General features: G+C 49.0%; 1 protein-coding gene across 1 annotated transcript in view; it reads right to left on the reverse strand.

Annotated features, from left to right (window-relative positions):
- Window positions 1-13,704: 13,704 nt before the first annotated feature.
- Window positions 13,705-20,746, reverse strand: part of LOC137535387 (zinc finger protein 37-like) — an 88,051-nt gene continuing 81,009 nt past the window's right edge. The window contains exon 5 of the mRNA XM_068257217.1: window positions 13,705-15,130. Within this exon, the coding sequence (XP_068113318.1) occupies window positions 14,007-15,130 (1,124 nt within the window). The 3' untranslated portion in view covers window positions 13,705-14,006. The remainder of the gene's footprint in view (window positions 15,131-20,746) is intronic.

Genomic DNA, 20,746 nt, shown 5'->3' on the forward strand with positions numbered 1-20,746 from the left:
TGGGCAGATGTCAAGCCCATTTGCCCAAAACACCACTGCCCAGACGTGCCTCATCACCACCAACAACACCAATGTACCCTAGATTGTGTGCCATTAGACTGGTTATTGTGAGTGGATATAACCCAGTGATTTAGATCATCATAGTAGATTAATACAGACATCCGTAATATCCATTCACATTGGCCAGTGGTGGGAGATGTGTGGCCTTGTGCTGGTAGTAGAGGAGGTGGTGGGTGTGGCCTGGTGCTGGTAGCAGAGGAGGAGGTGGTGGGTGTGGCCTGGTGCTGGTAGAGCTGGTAGTAGAGGAGGAGGTGGTGGGTGTGGCCTGGTACTGGTACAGCTGGAAGTAGAGGAGGAGCTGGTTGGTGTGGCCTTGTGCTGGTAGACCTTGTAGTAGAGGAGGAAGTGGTGGGTGTGGCCTGTTGCTGGGAGAGCTGGTAAAAGAGGAGGAGGTGATGGGTTTGACCTGGTGTTCGTAGAGCTGGTAGTAAAGAAGGAGAATATCGTAGGTGTGGCCTGGTGCTGGTAGAGCAGGAGGTGGTGGGTTTGGCCTGGTGCTGGTAGTAGATAAGGAAGTGGAGGGTGTCACCTGGTGCTGGTAGTAGAGGAGGAGGAGGTGGGTGTGGCCTGGTGCTGGTGGTAGAGGAGGAGGTGGGTGTGGCCTGTTGCTGTTGGAGCTGGTAGTAGAGGAGGAGGTGGTGGGAGTTGCCTGGTGCTGGTAGAGCTGGTAGTAGAGGAGGAGGTGGTGGGTGTTGCCTGGTGCTGTTAGAGCTGGTAGTGGAAGAGGAGGTGGTGTGTGTGGCCTGGTGCTGGTAGTAATGGAGGAGTTGGTTAGTGGTAGTAGAGGTGTTGGGTGTGGCCTTGTGCTGGTAGAGCTGGTAGTACAGATGGAGGTGGAGGGTGTGGCCTGGTGCTAGTAGCACTGGTAATAGAGGAGGGGGTAGAGGGCGTGGCCTAGTTTTGGTAAAGCTGGTAGTAGAAGAGGAGGTGGTGGATATAGCCTAGTGCTGGTAGTAGAGGAGGAGGTGGTGGGTGTGGCCTGGTTCTGGTAGTAGAGGAAGAGGTGTTAGGTGTGGCCTGGTGCTGGTAGAGCTGTTATTAGAGGAGGAGGTGGTGGGTGTGACCTGCTGCTGGTAGAGCTGGTAGTATAGGATAAGGTGGTGGGTGTGGCCTGGTGCAGGTAGAGTTGATAGTAGAGTAGGAGGTGGTGGGTGTGGCCTGGTGCTGGTAGAGCTGGTAGTAGAGGAGGAGGTGGTGGGTGCAGCCTGGTGCTGGTAGAGCAGGAGGTGGTGGGTGTGACCTGGTGCTGGTAGTAGATAAGGAAGTGGAGGGTGTCAGCTGGTGCTGGTAGTAGAGGAGGAGGAGGTGGGTGTGGCCTGGTGCTGGTAGTAGAGGAGGAGGAGGTGGGTGTGGCCTGTTGCTGGTGGAGCTGGTAGTAGAAGAGGAGGTGGTGGGTGTTGCCTGGTGCTGTTAGAGCTGGTAGTAGAGGAGGAGGTGGTGTGTGTGGCCTGGTGCTGGTAGTAATGGAGGAGGTGGTTGGTGGTAGTAGAGGTGTTGGGTGTGGCCTTGTGCTGGTAGAGCTGGTAGTACAGATGGAGGTGGAGGGTGTGGCCTGGTGCTAGTAGCACTGGTAATAGAGGAGGGGGTAGAGGGCGTGTCCTAGTTTTGGTAAAGCTGGTAGTAGAAGAGGAGGTGGTGGATATAGCCTAGTGCTGGTAGTAGAGGAGGAGGTAATGGGTGTGGCCTGGTGCTGGTAGAGCTGGTATTAGAGGAGGAGGTGGTGGGTGTGGCCTGCTGCTGGTAGTATAGGATGAGGTGGTGGGTGTGGCTTGGTTCAGGTAGAGTTGATAGTAGAGTAGGAGGTGGTGGGTGTGGCCTGCTGCTGGTAGAGCTGGTAGTATAGGATGAGGTGGTGGGTGTGGCCTGGTGCAGGTAGAGTTGGTAGTAGAGTAGGAGGTGGTGGGTGTGGCCTGGTGCTGGTAGAGCTGGTAGTAGAGGAGGAGGTAGTGTGCAGGGCTGTGGAGTCGGTACAAAAATCTTCCAACTCCGACTCCTCAGTTTATGAAACCACGACTCCGACTCCAACTCCGGGTAACCAAAATGTCCCTGACTCCTTAGTCTAATATTTAACAGGGCTGTGGATTTTGTACAAAAATCACCCACCTCCGACTCCTCAATTTATGAAACCACGAGTCCAACTTCGAGTGTCCAAAATTGCCCCGACTCCGACTCCACAGCCCTGGTAGTGTGTGTGACCTGGTTCTGGTAATAGAGGAAGAAGTGGTGGGTGTGGCCTGGTTCTGGTAAAGCTGGTAGTAGAGGAGGAGGTAATAGGTGTGGCCTGTTGCTGGTAGAGCTGATTGTAGAGGAGTTGGTGGGTGTGGCCTGGTGTTAGTAGAGCTGGTGGTAGAGCAGGGGTTGGTGGGAGTGGCCTGGTGTTAGTAGAGCTGGAAGTAGAGGAGGGGGTGGTGGGTGTGGCCTTATGCTGGTAGATCTGGTAGTAGAGGTGGTGGGTGTGGCCTTGTGCTGGTAGAGTTGGTAGTACAGAAGGAGGTGGAGGGTGTGGCCTGGTGCTAGTAGCGCTGGTAATAGAGGAGGGGGTGGCCTAGTTTTGGTAAAGCTGGTAGTAGAGGAGGAGGTGGTGGATATAGCCTGGTGCGGGTAGTAGAGGAGGAGGTAGTGGGTGTGGCCTGGTTCTGGTAGTAGAGGAAGAGGTGGTGGGTGTGGCCTGGTGCTGGTAGAGCTGGTTGTAGAGGAGGGGTTGGTGGGTGTGGCCTGGTGCCAGTAGAGCTGGTAGTAGAGCAGGGGTTGGTGGGTGTGGCCTGGTGCTAGTAGAGCTGCTAGTAGAGGAGGTTGTGGTGGGTGTGGCCTGGTGCTGGTAGAGCTGGAAGTAGAGGAGGAGGTGATGGGTGTGGCCTGGGGCTGGTAGTAGAGGAGGAGGTGGTGGGTGTTTCCTGATGCAGGTAGAGCTGGTAGTAGTGGAGGTGGTGGGTGTGGCCTGGTTCTGGTAGTAGAGGTGGAGGCGGTGGGTGTGGCCTGGTGCTGGTAGTAGAGGTGGAGGGTGTGGCCTGGGTCTGGTAGTAGAGGAGGTGGTGGTCGGTGTGGCATGGTGCTGGTAGTAGAGGAGGAAGTGGTGGGTGTGGCCTGGTTCTGGTAGTAGAGGAGGTGAGGAGGTGGTGGTCGGTGTGGCATGGTGCTGGTAGTAGAGGAGGAAGTGGTGGGTGTGGCCTGGTTCTGGTAGTAGAGGAGGAGGTGGTCGGTGTGGCATGGTGCTGGTAGTAGAGGAGGAGGTGGTGGGTGTGGCCGGGTGATGGTAGAGCTGAGAGTAGAGGAGGTGGTGGGTGTGGCCTGGTGCTGATAGTAGAGGAGGAGGAGGTGGGTGTGGCCTGGTGTTGATAGAGCTGGTAGTAGAGGAGGAGGTCACAGAGTACTCTGGTCAGGTGAGGCTGCTTCACTTCAAAAGTACTTTACTGCCTTTTCCTGATACAAAAACACAAAAGAAGATCAGTGCTGAACTCAACTACATGAACCAGTATGTAACCCCTAACAAGGGGGAGCCACCTGTGACAGGATACAAAACAATGTTACAATGTGACAATGTTACAAAAAAAAAAGATGTTATCACCAGCGTCTACTTAACAACATTTTTTGACAAATGCACATAGACACACAAATAAACCGAATGGTTGTACAGGCAATAAACAATCGCAAACTGTGTCTCAGAAGAGACCTGGCCTCTATGTACAAAAGAATGATGTGACTAGAGGTAAGTCACTATTTGAGCAGCTGGATATAATGCACATACTCCAGTGATCCAAAAACAAACAAAAAAATTGCATATAAAAGATATGAGAAGAGCCTGACAGACGATAAATATCGCGTCAGCTGACGGAATATTTATCGGCTGTCAGGCTCTTCTCATATCTTTTATATGCGATTTTTTTTTGATCACTGGAGTATGTACATTATATGCAGCTGCTCAAATAGTGACTTACTTCCAGTCACATCATTCTTATGTACATAGAGGCCAGGTCTCTTCTGAGACACAGTTTGCAAATAGACATAAAACCAGGCGTGTCCTAGTTTTGGTAAAGCTGGTAGTAGAAGAGGAGGTGGTGGATATAGCCTAGTGCTGGTAGTAGAGGAGGAGGTAATGGGTGTGGCCTGGTGCTGGTAGAGCTGGTATTAGAGGAGGAGGTGGTGGGTGTGGCCTGCTGCTGGTAGTATAGGATGAGGTGGTGGGTGTGGCTTGGTTCAGGTAGAGTTGATAGTAGAGTAGGAGGTGGTGGGTGTGGCCTGCTGCTGGTAGAGCTGGTAGTATAGGATGAGGTGGTGGGTGCAGCCTGGTGCTGGTAGAGCAGGAGGTGGTGGGTGTGACCTGGTGCTGGTAGTAGATAAGGAAGTGGAGGGTGTCAGCTGGTGCTGGTAGTAGAGGAGGAGGAGGTGGGTGTGGCCTGGTGCTGGTAGTAGAGGAGGAGGAGGTGGGTGTGGCCTGTTGCTGGTGGAGCTGGTAGTAGAAGAGGAGGTGGTGGGTGTTGCCTGGTGCTGGTAGAGCAGGAGGTGGTGGGTGTGACCTGGTGCTGGTAGTAGATAAGGAAGTGGAGGGTGTCAGCTGGTGCTGGTAGTAGAGGAGGAGGAGGTGGGTGTGGCCTGGTGCTGGTAGTAGAGGAGGAGGAGGTGGGTGTGGCCTGTTGCTGGTGGAGCTGGTAGTAGAAGAGGAGGTGGTGGGTGTTGCCTGGTGCTGTTAGAGCTGGTAGTAGAGGAGGAGGTGGTGTGTGTGGCCTGGTGCTGGTAGTAATGGAGGAGGTGGTTGGTGGTAGTAGAGGTGTTGGGTGTGGCCTTGTGCTGGTAGAGCTGGTAGTACAGATGGAGGTGGAGGGTGTGGCCTGGTGCTAGTAGCACTGGTAATAGAGGAGGGGGTAGAGGGCGTGTCCTAGTTTTGGTAAAGCTGGTAGTAGAAGAGGAGGTGGTGGATATAGCCTAGTGCTGGTAGTAGAGGAGGAGGTAATGGGTGTGGCCTGGTGCTGGTAGAGCTGGTATTAGAGGAGGAGGTGGTGGGTGTGGCCTGCTGCTGGTAGTATAGGATGAGGTGGTGGGTGTGGCTTGGTTCAGGTAGAGTTGATAGTAGAGTAGGAGGTGGTGGGTGTGGCCTGCTGCTGGTAGAGCTGGTAGTATAGGATGAGGTGGTGGGTGTGGCCTGGTGCAGGTAGAGTTGGTAGTAGAGTAGGAGGTGGTGGGTGTGGCCTGGTGCTGGTAGAGCTGGTAGTAGAGGAGGAGGTAGTGTGCAGGGCTGTGGAGTCGGTACAAAAATCTTCCAACTCCGACTCCTCAGTTTATGAAACCACGACTCCGACTCCAACTCCGGGTAACCAAAATGTCCCTGACTCCTTAGTCTAATATTTAACAGGGCTGTGGATTTTGTACAAAAATCACCCACCTCCGACTCCTCAATTTATGAAACCACGAGTCCAACTTCGAGTGTCCAAAATTGCCCCGACTCCGACTCCACAGCCCTGGTAGTGTGTGTGACCTGGTTCTGGTAATAGAGGAAGAAGTGGTGGGTGTGGCCTGGTTCTGGTAAAGCTGGTAGTAGAGGAGGAGGTAATAGGTGTGGCCTGTTGCTGGTAGAGCTGATTGTAGAGGAGTTGGTGGGTGTGGCCTGGTGTTAGTAGAGCTGGTGGTAGAGCAGGGGTTGGTGGGAGTGGCCTGGTGTTAGTAGAGCTGGAAGTAGAGGAGGGGGTGGTGGGTGTGGCCTTATGCTGGTAGATCTGGTAGTAGAGGTGGTGGGTGTGGCCTTGTGCTGGTAGAGTTGGTAGTACAGAAGGAGGTGGAGGGTGTGGCCTGGTGCTAGTAGCGCTGGTAATAGAGGAGGGGGTGGCCTAGTTTTGGTAAAGCTGGTAGTAGAGGAGGAGGTGGTGGATATAGCCTGGTGCGGGTAGTAGAGGAGGAGGTAGTGGGTGTGGCCTGGTTCTGGTAGTAGAGGAAGAGGTGGTGGGTGTGGCCTGGTGCTGGTAGAGCTGGTTGTAGAGGAGGGGTTGGTGGGTGTGGCCTGGTGCCAGTAGAGCTGGTAGTAGAGCAGGGGTTGGTGGGTGTGGCCTGGTGCTAGTAGAGCTGCTAGTAGAGGAGGTTGTGGTGGGTGTGGCCTGGTGCTGGTAGAGCTGGAAGTAGAGGAGGAGGTGATGGGTGTGGCCTGGGGCTGGTAGTAGAGGAGGAGGTGGTGGGTGTTTCCTGATGCAGGTAGAGCTGGTAGTAGTGGAGGTGGTGGGTGTGGCCTGGTTCTGGTAGTAGAGGTGGAGGCGGTGGGTGTGGCCTGGTGCTGGTAGTAGAGGTGGAGGGTGTGGCCTGGGTCTGGTAGTAGAGGAGGTGGTGGTCGGTGTGGCATGGTGCTGGTAGTAGAGGAGGAAGTGGTGGGTGTGGCCTGGTTCTGGTAGTAGAGGAGGTGAGGAGGTGGTGGTCGGTGTGGCATGGTGCTGGTAGTAGAGGAGGAAGTGGTGGGTGTGGCCTGGTTCTGGTAGTAGAGGAGGAGGTGGTCGGTGTGGCATGGTGCTGGTAGTAGAGGAGGAGGTGGTGGGTGTGGCCGGGTGATGGTAGAGCTGAGAGTAGAGGAGGTGGTGGGTGTGGCCTGGTGCTGATAGTAGAGGAGGAGGAGGTGGGTGTGGCCTGGTGTTGATAGAGCTGGTAGTAGAGGAGGAGGTCACAGAGTACTCTGGTCAGGTGAGGCTGCTTCACTTCAAAAGTACTTTACTGCCTTTTCCTGATACAAAAACACAAAAGAAGATCAGTGCTGAACTCAACTACATGAACCAGTATGTAACCCCTAACAAGGGGGAGCCACCTGTGACAGGATACAAAACAATGTTACAATGTGACAATGTTACAAAAAAAAAAGATGTTATCACCAGCGTCTACTTAACAACATTTTTTGACAAATGCACATAGACACACAAATAAACCGAATGGTTGTACAGGCAATAAACAATCGCAAACTGTGTCTCAGAAGAGACCTGGCCTCTATGTACAAAAGAATGATGTGACTAGAGGTAAGTCACTATTTGAGCAGCTGGATATAATGCACATACTCCAGTGATCCAAAAACAAACAAAAAAATTGCATATAAAAGATATGAGAAGAGCCTGACAGACGATAAATATCGCGTCAGCTGACGGAATATTTATTGGCTGTCAGGCTCTTCTCATATCTTTTATATGCGATTTTTTTTTGATCACTGGAGTATGTACGTTATATGCAGCTGCTCAAATAGTGACTTACTTCCAGTCACATCATTCTTTTGTACATAGAGGCCAGGTCTCTTCTGAGACACAGTTTGCAAATAGACATAAAACCAGGGCTGTGGAGTCGGTACAAAAATCCACCGACTCCGACTCCTCAGTTTAGGATTCCACCGACTCCTCCTCCTCCAATTTGCATATTACAATCTTGTTGATTGAAAGTATGTAACATGAAATTCGTCTCTTAACTGCCAACACTTAGGAATTTTAAAAAACAACTGAAGTGAGAAGGATGACTGTAGACTGCCATATTTATTCCCTTTAGTCATAGGCTAAAACTAGTCCTTGGTAAGAATGCTTGTACAGTAAATGGTACAGACCGAAACAAAGAACATCTATCAGGCCCTAGGCAATGTAACTGTGGGTACATGTAAGAATGATGTGCAGGTACTGTGCAGGGGAATGAGGAGATTATTCCTCTATTACACATTCTTCATGCACAATCTGAACCAGGTTTATGGGTGATAGACAGCTCCTCTGTGTTCAATGTGCACAACATTCTCAGTGGATCCCTGCAGCTCTGTGGGGAGTGCATATGTAGAGTATAGTACTACTGTGTAACAAAGTAAACATAAGACAGATGAAATTAAAGTTTTATACATACCTGGGGCTTCCTCCAGCCGCCTTCAGGCTAATCAGTCCCTCGCTGTCCTCCTCTACCACCTGGATCTTCTGCTATGACCAGGTACTTGAGCCAGTCGGGTGTAGTGCGCATGCACACACTCCGCCGCCAGGAGCTTACTACACCTGCGCAGCACTATTGCACAGATGCAGAATGCTCCTGGCTGTAGGAGAGGCATGTGGCTGGACTGCGCTGACTGGCTGAATTACCAGGACTCATAGCAGAAGATCCAGGTGGTGGAGGACAGCGAGGGACTGATTAGCCTGAAGGGGGCTGGAGGAAGCCCCAGGTATGTATAAAACTTTTCTTTTCATCCTTCTCAGGTACAATTTAATTTGTAGTCACCAAACCAAATTTTAACATCATATCAAATTATTTGATTTCGTGAGCAAAGGGAGTGCATACATTTGCATAAATCAGCATCAACACAGAATTATTTCTATCTCATTGACCATCTCTATTAGTGACACGGCTACACATCAGGCTTTATTCTGACAGCATAGATGTTATTTAGTATATATAAGAGATTCCTGTGTACACATCATATATACTGTACAGTCAAAATCACATATGTATATCTGACTTTACAAATACGGGGACTGCTTTACTGAAGCAGCAAAAGTAACTAATTTTGATTGGTTTATTTCATTTTTGTGGACTAAGCACAGCTATTACTGTATATATAAATTATTTATGATGACTATTATCTGAGAAATAGAACATTGTATCATATCTTCTATTTTAATTACAGTTTAAATTCATAAGAGGTCAGAGTCGGTGCATATTTTCCCGACACCAGGCACCCAAAATTGCCCCGACTCCACCTCCACAGCCCTGCATAACCCCCCCCATAAAAAGTGAAACGCGGCCGTGCGCAGGTATGATGAGATTTTAAAGGGGTTCTGTGTGGAGTGCTGCAATAAACAAAATCCAACACTTACCTGGGGCTTCTATCAGCCCCCTGTAGCTGTAATGTCCAGCGCCGTCCTCCTCCGATCACTCGTCCCCCACTGCCGGTCCCAGTCTAATTACACGTGTAAGGTGTCTGCGTCTCCGAGAGCTTACTGCGCAGGTGCAGTACAAGGAAACCTCATACTGTGCCTGCGCAGTAAGCTCTCAGAGACGTGAGCGGGTGCACGCACTATTCTGTCTTCTTAGACGAATAATTAACCGGTGCCGGCGACGGGAAACGGAGGATCGGAGGAGGACGGCGCAGGACATTACAGCTACAGGGGGCTGATAGAAGCCCCAGGTAAGTGGCGGTTTTTGTTTATTGCAGCACTTCACAGAACCCCTTTAAGAGGACAATAATTGCATGATCAACACCATCCACCTGTACAAAGCATTTCATTCACAGAGTCAAGTGGGGAGGTAAGAGATAACATTATTATTATTGATAGTTAGACTACACACAGGTGTGTGATTTGTCAGGGTAGACATTGGTGTGTAGTTCCCTGATTGATTGAATATAATTATGTCCGTATGTCACTTTCTGGGGGTGGGTATGTATTACCTGCTTGGACTGTGGGTGGTACACCTGAGGAAGGGCTTCAGCCAAAACATGTAGTGTGTGTGTCCTCTTGGTCCAATACAGCTTGGTGCTGCATACAGCCTTTTGAGTGCCGTGTCCTTTTGCTCATTTTGCCTATCATACAACACGAGTGGTGTACCCGTTGGATGATGGTCATCAGCTGGACGGAGTGTTACCAGTTTTTCACCCAATGTTGGGAGCACCCTACTTTATTGGTTCCTATCAGATCATACAAGGGATACTGAGCAGTGTGTGCTGTATACCTACACAAGGGCAGCACCCCATCCCCCTGCTGCATCGCCCATCAAAGTGTGGCCATACTGAAGGGTATCCCTGCTCCCTGCTTCTGTGACTCGGCTCTGCAGTCCATGTAGTGTGAAGGTCGGCAATGGCATCTGCTTTTTGTGGCAGAATCTTGCGGAGTGGAGTGGATGGAGGTGAAGGGAAGTCGCCCTGTTGGGATAAGGAACAAGCCTGTATCTTCACGTCCCTCTCAACCCCTGCTCCAACCGGCGGAGGTCTCCTGGCTGCCCACAGGCTGCTCTGACAGGTGCTCACAGGGAGCCATGTACTGACATATAAGCATGTTGGAATGGAGAACAAGCCTGTGTCTATCCAAGTAGCTGCAGGACTATACCAATGTATGCAGCTTGAAAATGGACCAATCTTATCCCACCCCAGCTTCATTTGATTGGTCCATTTTCAAAAATACATTTACTTAAATATGTACTGTAATTTGCATCAAATCAGAATTATCTGCATCTCATTGACCATCACCAGACAGACTACAGACCTGCAATGTTACAGAGAGCTCTGGCTATAAACACTTTTATTTATTACAGTAAATCTGAGTGATGCAGGTAATAGTACATCTAACATTACAGGAACAAAACACGTCACACTGTGGGAACAATATACAGGTAGTCCCCGGTTAATGAACGAGATAGGGAATGTATTTTCATTCTTAACCTGAATCTGTTCTTAAGTCGGAACAATGTGCTATCTCTGTCCCCTGTACCTCCTCTATGCCCCCTGTGCCTCCAGTGTCCCCCTCTGTGTCACCTCTGCGCCTGCTTATACAAGTTTAAAAGCCATTTTTTCATTGAATTTTTCAAAATCGATTTTCTCAAAAACAAGTCCAGTTTGAACATTTGTTTTTGGCTTGTTCCCATGGAAACACGGAATCCATGCAGTTTGTATCGGCGGGTCGTTCGTAAGTCGGGGACTACCTGTACAGCTGATATTCAGCACATCATCCAGAGGAGTAACTTTATTAGCAGCTTTAACCACTTTACCCGCACGCGTACGCATTTCTCTGTCCCTTTTTCCATCCTTTCACCACCAGGGACGGAGAAATGCATACTTTCCGCGCTCCCGCCGCCGGAAAATCCATTCCCGTTCGTTGATCTAAGCCCCGCAATGATCCGCTGCTTCTCCGATAAGCAGCGCGATCATTGTGAAAAAAAAAAAGTTCCCAGCCTCTTTGTACTTCCTGCAAGCGTCCTTCTGGACGCTTGCAGGTCGCATGAACAAAATGTTACTGTGGCCATCTTGTGGCCAAATAGTAAAACTACACCCTAAAGCATTTTTCACATACAAATAAATTAGTTTTACACACAAAATTAACTGCTTACCTCCCACACTCCCCAATTTTTTTTTGTAATAAAAAAAAAAAAAAAAATTACAATTAAAAAAATACATAAATAGTTACCTTAGGGACTGAACTTTTTAAATATTTATTTGAAGAGGGTATAACACTGTTACTTTATAAACTATGGGCTTGTAATTAGGGATGGACGCAAAACTGAAAAAAATGCACCTTTATTTCCAATTAAAATATTGGCGGCAAACATTGTGATAGGGACATAATTTAAACGGTTTTATAACCGGGACAAAAGGGCAAATACATTTCATGGGTTTTAATTACCGTAGCATGCATTAGTTAAAAACTATAAAGGTCAAAAACTGAAAAATAATAAATTATTTTCCCATTAAACACATTTAGAATAAAATAATTCTTGGCATAATGTCCCACCTAAAGAAAGCCTAATTGGTGGCAAAAAAAAACAAGATATAGTTCATTTCATTGTGATAAGTAATGATAAAGTTATAGATGAATGAATGGAAGGAGCGCTGAAAGGTGAAAATTGCTCTGGTGGTCAAGGGGTAAAACCCTTCAGTTGTGAAGTGGTTAATCACAGGAGAGATACTTGGAGATGCATCAGATTCTCATTCTAATAGGAGTTATTTTGTTACATAACACAGAATCGTTTCCAGCAACAGCTTCCCACATTTGTCTATAGCCGTGATTCTGATCCTGGCTCTGCAGACTCCTGGGGTACATTAGCAGCTGTCAGGGGTCCCCCAGGGGCCACAGAGAAAATGGTGGATCTGGCCCCCAGGATGAGCAGGAGGTGTCTGGCACGGCTGCGGGAGGATAAGCGGCAGTCTCACAGAAGGGCTATGGGAAAATGGCATCTGAAGCCCAGCACTGGAGTCTATTTGTGTCTCCATTGCTGGGCTCCGGCCACCATTTTCCTGTAGCCCAGCCCTGCCTGTCAGCATAGTGCGGGAGGTGTGCAGCCGGAGCTGCTGCAATGAAGATCGGGGAGCAGCGCTGGAGGACAGGAGAAGAGTCACCTGCCAGGTAAGTACATTATTTTTATTTTCAGGTGCTGCCACTGACACCAGGGATATTAGGGGGCACTAACTGGGGGCAAACAGAAATAACAACTTTAACTCTGCCTTTCATGTTTTGTGGGGAAAACATTGTGTAATGCCGGTAAATGCCGGCTAATGTGCTCTTATAGGGGAGAAATGTTGCCTTCTTATGTATGTTTCTCTTTTTTTTTTGAGGGGGGGGGGGGGCAACTGCTGCCTAATGTGTTATTTCTGGGAACCACTGCTACATTATGTGTATTTTTTATAGGAGGGAGGGGATGCTTCCAAATTATAACTCTGTTGGTGTTGCCACATGTATGTTGTCATGATGTATATTGCAGACTATCTTCTGTTAAATCAATACATTTAGTTTTACTTTCCCCACAGAGATACTATTTCAATATATTAAAAGGAATATACAAAATAGAAATCATATATAATAGAAAATGAATTGTCTCCCTTTCCTATCCCCTCTTCAGCTTTTTCTCTGGCACATGTAGTAGATCAATAAAATAGAATACATTCATACTGTACAATTAATACAATATAATGCATGCATACAGTATGTAAAAAGAATACAATTGTTGACCATTTTTTCTGCACCTTAAACTGCATTGAAAAATGTATACCAATGCATTATTTGTGTGAACCATACACTAACATTAAGTGAGTTTTCCACTCTGCAGTAAAATGCATGCGATTCAAATAAGTGTGACCCCTGCCTGACTTAACACAAAAGTCTGACAAGCTGTGAATAGCCACCCTGGCGTTCTATTTCCCCAGGATTTCCGTGCAAAAAGTGGTTCAATTAATTTCCAATAAATTTCAAGCAATTTTTTTTTGCAATCAATTTTTTTTATATATTGAATTCAATTCAGGTTATTGTATTGAATTCAATTAAATAAAAAAGTGTTTGCTGCGAGATGTTGATGAGACTGTGTGACCCTGGTGCCATCAACGCCGATAGACGGGGGACATGTGATCGCCGAGGAAGAAGCAAAATCCGCCAAGGGACATGGAAGAAGGCACTGTGGAAGCTATCAGAGGTACGTGACGAGGGATCAGCACCCCAATGGTGAGTATAAGACCCAGATGTATAGCCAGATGTATTAGACAGGAATAGGTAGCCAAATGTATTAGCCAGGAATAGGTAGCCAGATGTTTTGTGACGTCACCAAGCCTCGTACTGTAACTACACAGACCGGGACTTCGGCAATGGAGGAGGAAGTGCGCCAGCCGCCGCAGGAGAGAGCCCTCGGGTGAGTAGATCCCACCTCAAGGTGCTTCAGAGGGGGGGGCAGGAATTCATGGGGCAGGGGGGGGAGATCGTGAGGGAGGAGATGGGAGGAGGGGGACACCCACAGCACGCCGCATAGAAGGGGGATCCCCCCAAAGTAGGGGGATCCCCCACCCGGACATCCGCCCACATAGAAGGGGTATCCCCCTCCCCCGGCTTATAAGGGGGAGCCCCCGCTCGGCCATCCGCACACATAGAAGGGGGATTCCCCCCACCCGCCCGCATAGCCAGCACATACTCTGCCCCGCTGGCTGCACAGGGATTCCCCAGGGTGGCTGGATGCTAGTTCTGCACAGATCGCTACCCGCAGCGTGCAGTCCGACCTCCAGCCATCTTGGGGAATCCCTCTGATAAGGGAAAAGTGGAGCCGGCGGTGCAGAGAAACAGGAACTCTCCCTGGCAGTACTGACGAGCCTAGCTCGTCATTACCACTTTCAGCAGGTTTCTGCTGGATGAGCCAGGCTCGTCATTACCTCCAGGGTGGTAAATGCCCAAAACATTTCCCCCCAATCAGCACACAAATATGGCGTTTCACCAATATGAGATCTCTTATGAATGACAAGGCTTCCTTTATCTCCCCAAAAAATTCCCACACTCAGCACATGACTATAGCTTCTCATCAGTGTGAGATTTCCTATGAAAGACAAGGCTTGATTTATGCCCATAACATTTCCCACACTCAGCACATGAATAGGGCTTCTCACCGGTGTGCAATCTCTTATGAATGACAAGATGTGATTTATGCCCAAAACATTTCCCACACTCAGCACATGAATAGGGCTTCTCACCAGTATGTGTTCTCTCATGCCTTACCAAGTCTGTTCTATTCCAAAAACATTTCCCACACTCAGAACATGAATAGGGCTTCTCATCAGTGTGAGATTTCTGATGTCTGACAAGATGAGATTTGCTACCACAACATTTCCCACACTCAGCACATGAATAGGGTTTCTCACCAGTATGTGTTCTCTCATGCCTGACCAGGTCTGTTCTATTCCAAGAACATTTCCCACACTCAGAACATGAATAGCGCTTCTCACCAGTATGAGATCTCTGATGATTGACAAGATGAGATTTACTACCAAAACATTTCCCACACTCATTACATAAAAATGGCTTCTCAGCAGTATGAGGTCTCTTATGAACATCTAGGTTTGATTTAGAACCAAAACATTTCCCACACTCAGAACATGAATAGGATTTCTCACCAGTATGAGTCCTCTCATGTATAGCAAGCAGTGCTTTACTCCCAAAACCTTTTCCACGCTCAGAACACGAACAGGGGTTGCCACCAGTGTGAGATCTCACATGTCTGACAAGACTTGATTTCAGACCAAAACATTTCCCACACTCAGAACATGAATAGGGCTTCTCACTAGTGTGAGATCTCTCATGACAGACAAGATTTGATTTTTGAACAAAACATTTCCCACACTCAGAACATGAATAGGGCTTCTCACCAGTGTGGGATCTCTCATGTCTGACAAGACTTGATTTCCATACAAAACATTTCCCACACATGGAACAGGAATAAGACCCTCCAGCAGGGGGAGAGCTCTGCTGGGTAGGAGGCCCCTCAGGGTTAGACAGGTGAGGGGAGTCTGGGAGAATATTTGGGGTCACCAGGATATCTGCAGGAGACTCTTGTCCAGTGACATCATCATCCGTTGTACAGTCTGTGGATACAGAGAGACGAGTCTCTGAGAGGTTCCTGATGCCGGGACTCCGCGCTGCAAATAGAGAAACATCATCACTTCCTGTTAGAGAATTCTGAGGGGAGGAACAATTATCATAAGGGATGAAAGGAAAGAGGATGGTCGGCACTGCTGTACAACTTCCTTTATTTGGCAATGTGCAGACAAGTAGGCTGTGTGTTACATCATCACCTCACAGTCCATAACAAGAGACTAAACATGTACCGGTGCGGGGGTGGGGGGGGGGGGATAATGGTGGGTGCTGGTTGCTCGGAGCCTGACGGCAGTTTCACACACAGCATAATAAGTTTTTGCACAAAATAAAATTATGAGGTATTTAAAATAAAAACTAGCTCTATAATAACTATGGGAAAACTGCGCCTAGCACTTTAATACCTATGATGCACTGTTTTTTATCATGCAATCAGTAACTTTAAAGGCCAACTGAAGCAAGAGTGCTATGGAGGTTGCCATACTTATATCCTTTTAAACAATACCAGTTGCCCGGCAGTCCTGCTGATTCTCTGCCACTAATACTTTCAGCCACAGACCTTGAACAAGCATGCAGCAGATCTGGTGTTTCTGACATTATTGTCAGATCTGACAATATTAGGTGCATGCTTGTTTCTGGTGTGATTCAGACACTACTTCAGCTAAACAGATCAACAGGACAGCCAGGCAACCGGTATTGTTTAAAAGGAAGCAAAGATGGCAGCCACCATATTCTTGTCACTTCAGTTGCCCTTTAACTTTGGGACAAGAAGCAATAAGCACTCAAAGGTCCTATAAATAACTTGTGCCCAGCACTTTAAAATAATATATACAATACAATCACAGTCTGTGCTTTCTGCAGAGTCCACAATGTATAAGTGCAATCTCCTCCCCCAGTACGGTCCTCCATTCCTCTATAACACCTCGTATTCCAAATGCTATATTCCAGCAATGAGGTCCTTAGACCACCGGTGAGTGCCTCCACCACACCCCTTTGATGGGCAACTCCCTGTTAGATGTGGACCCTTAAACTTATAGGGGTCTGCAGTACTTTTAGGGGTGATCAAAAGGCTGTCCCTCTGCCTGTATGCTGAACGCCTATTCACTCTCCCTCTGGAGTTCCATGGACCAATCACCTCAAAGTATAAACCGTACACTCGCCATAGTGAAATAACGCTAGACAATTTATTGAAAGTTAAAGATTTGCACTCGCATGTAAAAGAAGCTAAAATCAGCATGCGTTTTATTGGTCTCTCCCCCGCCGGTGGGCTGCTGGACTGGCTACCATCATTTGCTGCAATGCTGAGATGCCTGAACTGCGCTGCTCCATGCTGTCTCCTCTTAGCTACACAAAGAAGCTCCTCCCTACATGTTTCGCCACCTAGAATGACTCATCAGGGGCACGCCCCCCTATGGAGCTGGCTGTTCTTATTCCCTTTCTCTCTCCCTTTCTCCATCCAGCAAATCACCTCTACGCTGCCCACTTCAGACCCTGCGCAGCGCGCTCACCAGTGAGAGAGAGTTTACATACAAAGTTATATTGCATATATACAAGGCGAGCTTCACTTATTATATAAAAAGCACATCATTCAGGCCTTTGGGTCTGACTGCACCATATGAAATATCCAGCGAGTAGGTTTCGGATTTGAGTCTGACCACATTGCCCCCCCCCCCCCTCCTCCTTGGGCATCTTACTTTCTGTAATCCACAGAGAGAACATCCCCGGGTCGCAGATGTCAGCTGCTTTGAAGTGAGAAACACAATGTCCCACCAGACCATTCCTGGTGGAACACATGTGCTCCCCTATATGTCTTCTGAATGGCCTGGAGGTCCCGCCCACATACTGCAACCCACACTCCCGCCCACATACCGCAACCCACCTGAGCACCACAGTAACTACAACACATTTCTACCATTTCCACCTGCTTCACCTCCTCTCGCTTCCTCACATCTCCTACAGAAGTGACACCCTCACCTGCTTCACCTTCTCTCCTCTCACTTCATCACATCCCCTACAGGGGTGATACCCCCACCTGCTTCACCTCCTCTCCTCTCACATCCTCACATACCCTACAGGGGTGACATTTCCACCTGCTTCACCTCCTCTCCTCTCACTTCCTCACATCCCTACATCCCCACCTGCTTCACCTTCTCTCCTCTCACTTCCTCACATCTCCTACAGGGGTGATACCCCCACCTGCTTCACTTCCTCTCCTCTCACATCCTCACATACCCTACAGGGGTGACACTTCCACCTGCTTCACCTCCTCTCACATCCTCACATACCCTACAGGGGTGACACTTCCACCTGCTTCACCTCCTCTCCTCTCACTTCATCACATCCCCTACAGGGGTGACACCCCCACTTGCTTCAACTCCTCTCCTCTCGCTTCCTCACATCTCCTACAGGGGTGACACCCCCACCTGCTTCACCTTCTCTCACTTCCTCACATTCCCTACAGGGGTGACACCCCCACCTGCTTCACCTTCTCTCCTCTCACTTCATCACATCCCCTACAGGGGTGATACCCCCACCTGCTTCACCTCCTCTCCTCTCACATCCTCACATACCCTACAGGGGTGACATTTCCACCTGCTTCACCTCCTCTCCTCTCACTTCCTCACATCCCTACATCCCCACCTGCTTCACCTTCTCTCCTCTCACTTCCTCACATCTCCTACAGGGGTGATAACCCCACCTGCTTCACTTCCTCTCCTCTCACATCCTCACATACCCTACAGGGGTGACACTTCCACCTGCTTCACCTCCTCTCACATCCTTACATACCCTACAGGGGTGACACTTCCACCTGCTTCACCTCCTCTCCTCTCACTTCATCACATCCCCTACAGGGGTGACACCCCCACTTGCTTCACCTCCTCTCCTCTCGCTTCCTCACATCTCCTACAGGGGTGACACCCCCACCTGCTTCACCTTCTCTCACTTCCTCACATTCCCTACAGGGGTGACACCCCCACCTGCTTCACCTTCTCTCCTCTCACTTCCTCCCATCCCCTACAGGGGTGACACCCCCACCTGCTTCACCTCCTCTCCTCTTGCTTCCTCACATCCCCTACAGGGGTGACACCCCCACCGGCTTCACCTTCTCTCCTCTCGCTTCATCACATCCCCTACAGGGGTGACACCCCCACCTGCTTCATCTTCTCTCATCTCACTTCCTCACATCCCCTACAGGGGTGACACCCCCACCTGCTTCACCTTCTCTCCTCTCACTTCCTCACATCCCCTACAGGGGTGACACCCCCACCTGCTTCACCTTCTCTCCTCTCACTTCCTCACATCCCCTACAGGGGTGACACCCCCACCTGCTTCACCTCCTCTCCTCTTGCTTCCTCACATCCCCTACAGGGGTGACATCCCCACCTGCTTCACCTTCTCTCCTCTCACTTCCTCCCATTCCCTTTCAGGGTTGACACCCCCACCTGCTTCACCTCCTCTCCTCTCACTTCCGCTACAGGGGTGACACCCCCACCTGCTTCACCTCCTCTCCTCTTGCTTCCTCCCATCCCCTACAGGGGAGACACCCCCACCTGCTTCACCCTCACTCATCTCACTTCCCCCCATCCCCTACAGGGGTGACACCCCACCTGCTTCACCTTCTCTCCTCTCGCTTCCTCACATCTCCTACGGGGGTGACACAGCCACCTACTTCACCTTCTCTCCTCTCACTTCCTCACATCCCCTACAGGGGTGACACCCCCACTTGCTTCACCTCCTCTCCTCTCACTTCCCCTACAGGGGTGACACCCCCACCTGCTTCACCTCCTCTCCTCTTGCTTCCTCCCATCCCCTACAGGGGAGACACCCCCACCTGCTTCACCCTCACTCCTCTCACTTCCCCCCATCCCCTACAGGGGTGACACCCCCACCTGCTTCACCTTCTCTCCTCTCACTTCCTCACATCCCCTACAGGGGTGACTCCCCCACCTGCTTCACCTTCTCTCCTCTCTCTTCCTCACATCTCCTACAGGGGTGACTCCCCCACCTGCTTCACCTCCTCTCCTCTTGCTTCCTCCCATCCCCTACAGGGGAGACACCCCCACCTGCTTCACCCTCACTCCTCTCACTTCCCCCCATCCCCTACAGGGGTGACACCCCCACCTGCTTCACATTCTCTCCTCTCGCTTCCTCACATCCCCTACAGGGGTGACACCCCCACCTGCTTCACCTTCTCTCCTCTCACTTCCTCACATCCCCTACAGGGGTGACTCCCCCACCTGCTTCACCTTCTCTCCTCTCACTTCCTCACATCTCCTACAGGGGTGACTCCCACACCTGCTTCACCTTCTCTCCTCTCACTTCCTCACATCCCCTACAGGGGTGACACCCCAACCTGCTTCACTTCCTCTCCTCTCACTTCCTCACATACCCTACAGGGGTGACATTTCCACCTGCTTCACCTCCTCTCCTCTCACTTCCTCACATCCCCTACAGGGCTGACACCCCCAAGATACAATAAAGAAAATGATGATTCAATATAGCATGTGTGATGTGCAGGTCCCAGCACTGGTAAACAACAACTCAAAAACAGAACAAAAAGCACAAACCAGTATATGCTTCTCAAAAAAACTGCACTTTATTAAAAATTGTATGGGAAGTCATTTGAATATTACATATACACACACACTGTATTTATATTATGTCAGAAAAAACTGACATAGAAATTATTGCCAATGCAATACAAAGTGCTGCTGCCGACATCGGACACCAAGGGGAGACCACCATAACTAATTCTGCAATACTGAGGTAGTATGCCATTGGTAACGAATATTGCAAAATTCCATAAAAGGATCAAATTGGAGTAGATTGTATGTATGTATATAGGGACATAACCACTCATAGGGGATAGAAAAGGGGCTTAATCAATATATTTCCATCCACCTGTTTAGCAATTAGACCTTGGTGATGCCTATACCTACCTCTGTGAGGAGACCACAGACAGGAATTATTCAAAAATGGTCATAACCACTCACAGAGGGCATAGGTAAACATGACCAACATAATCCAATAAGTATCAGTCAATATTCATCAATATATAGAATACGAAACCCAAGGCCAGCTAGGCTGATATAAAGAGAAATTATATATGCTCAGCGCAGAGTCCAAAAACAAAAGACGAGTCTTCAACAAAGGATAAAAGCAGGTAAATCTCCACCACAATAAATATTGGGTTCACGGCACAGCTCTGCAATCATGGATACCCAAAAAAGGAAAGAGGCTTACCAGCTGGTGACAACCCACATTATAAGGTTGTATCAACACTTTGGTAGGACATCAGAAAGCAACAGTCTGTCCAGGATCCACCAATTCAGCAATGATTCCTCTCACGAATGGATATCAGTAAACATCATAAAAAACAAACGGCAACTCTAAGTGTAAACCGTTTAATATAGAGTTTTCATAGTAAAAACAGCTTAAAAATAGCATAAAAATAGCATAAAAACAAAACTTACATACGGGGCCCATGCAATGGGAACCCCGAGAAAGTTGCACGCGTGTATGGGTCAGCAGTAAAGGACAGTATGAAGGTGCCGCCTGTCTCCTTCCCGACCTGTTTCGCAAACTAGCGTCATCATTTTTAAGCTGTTTTTACTATGAAAACTCTATATTAAACGGTTTACACTTAGAGTTGCCGTTTG

This window comes from Hyperolius riggenbachi, chromosome 10 (assembly GCF_040937935.1).
Source record: "Hyperolius riggenbachi isolate aHypRig1 chromosome 10, aHypRig1.pri, whole genome shotgun sequence".
In the NCBI taxonomy this organism is placed as follows: Eukaryota; Metazoa; Chordata; class Amphibia; order Anura; family Hyperoliidae; genus Hyperolius; species Hyperolius riggenbachi.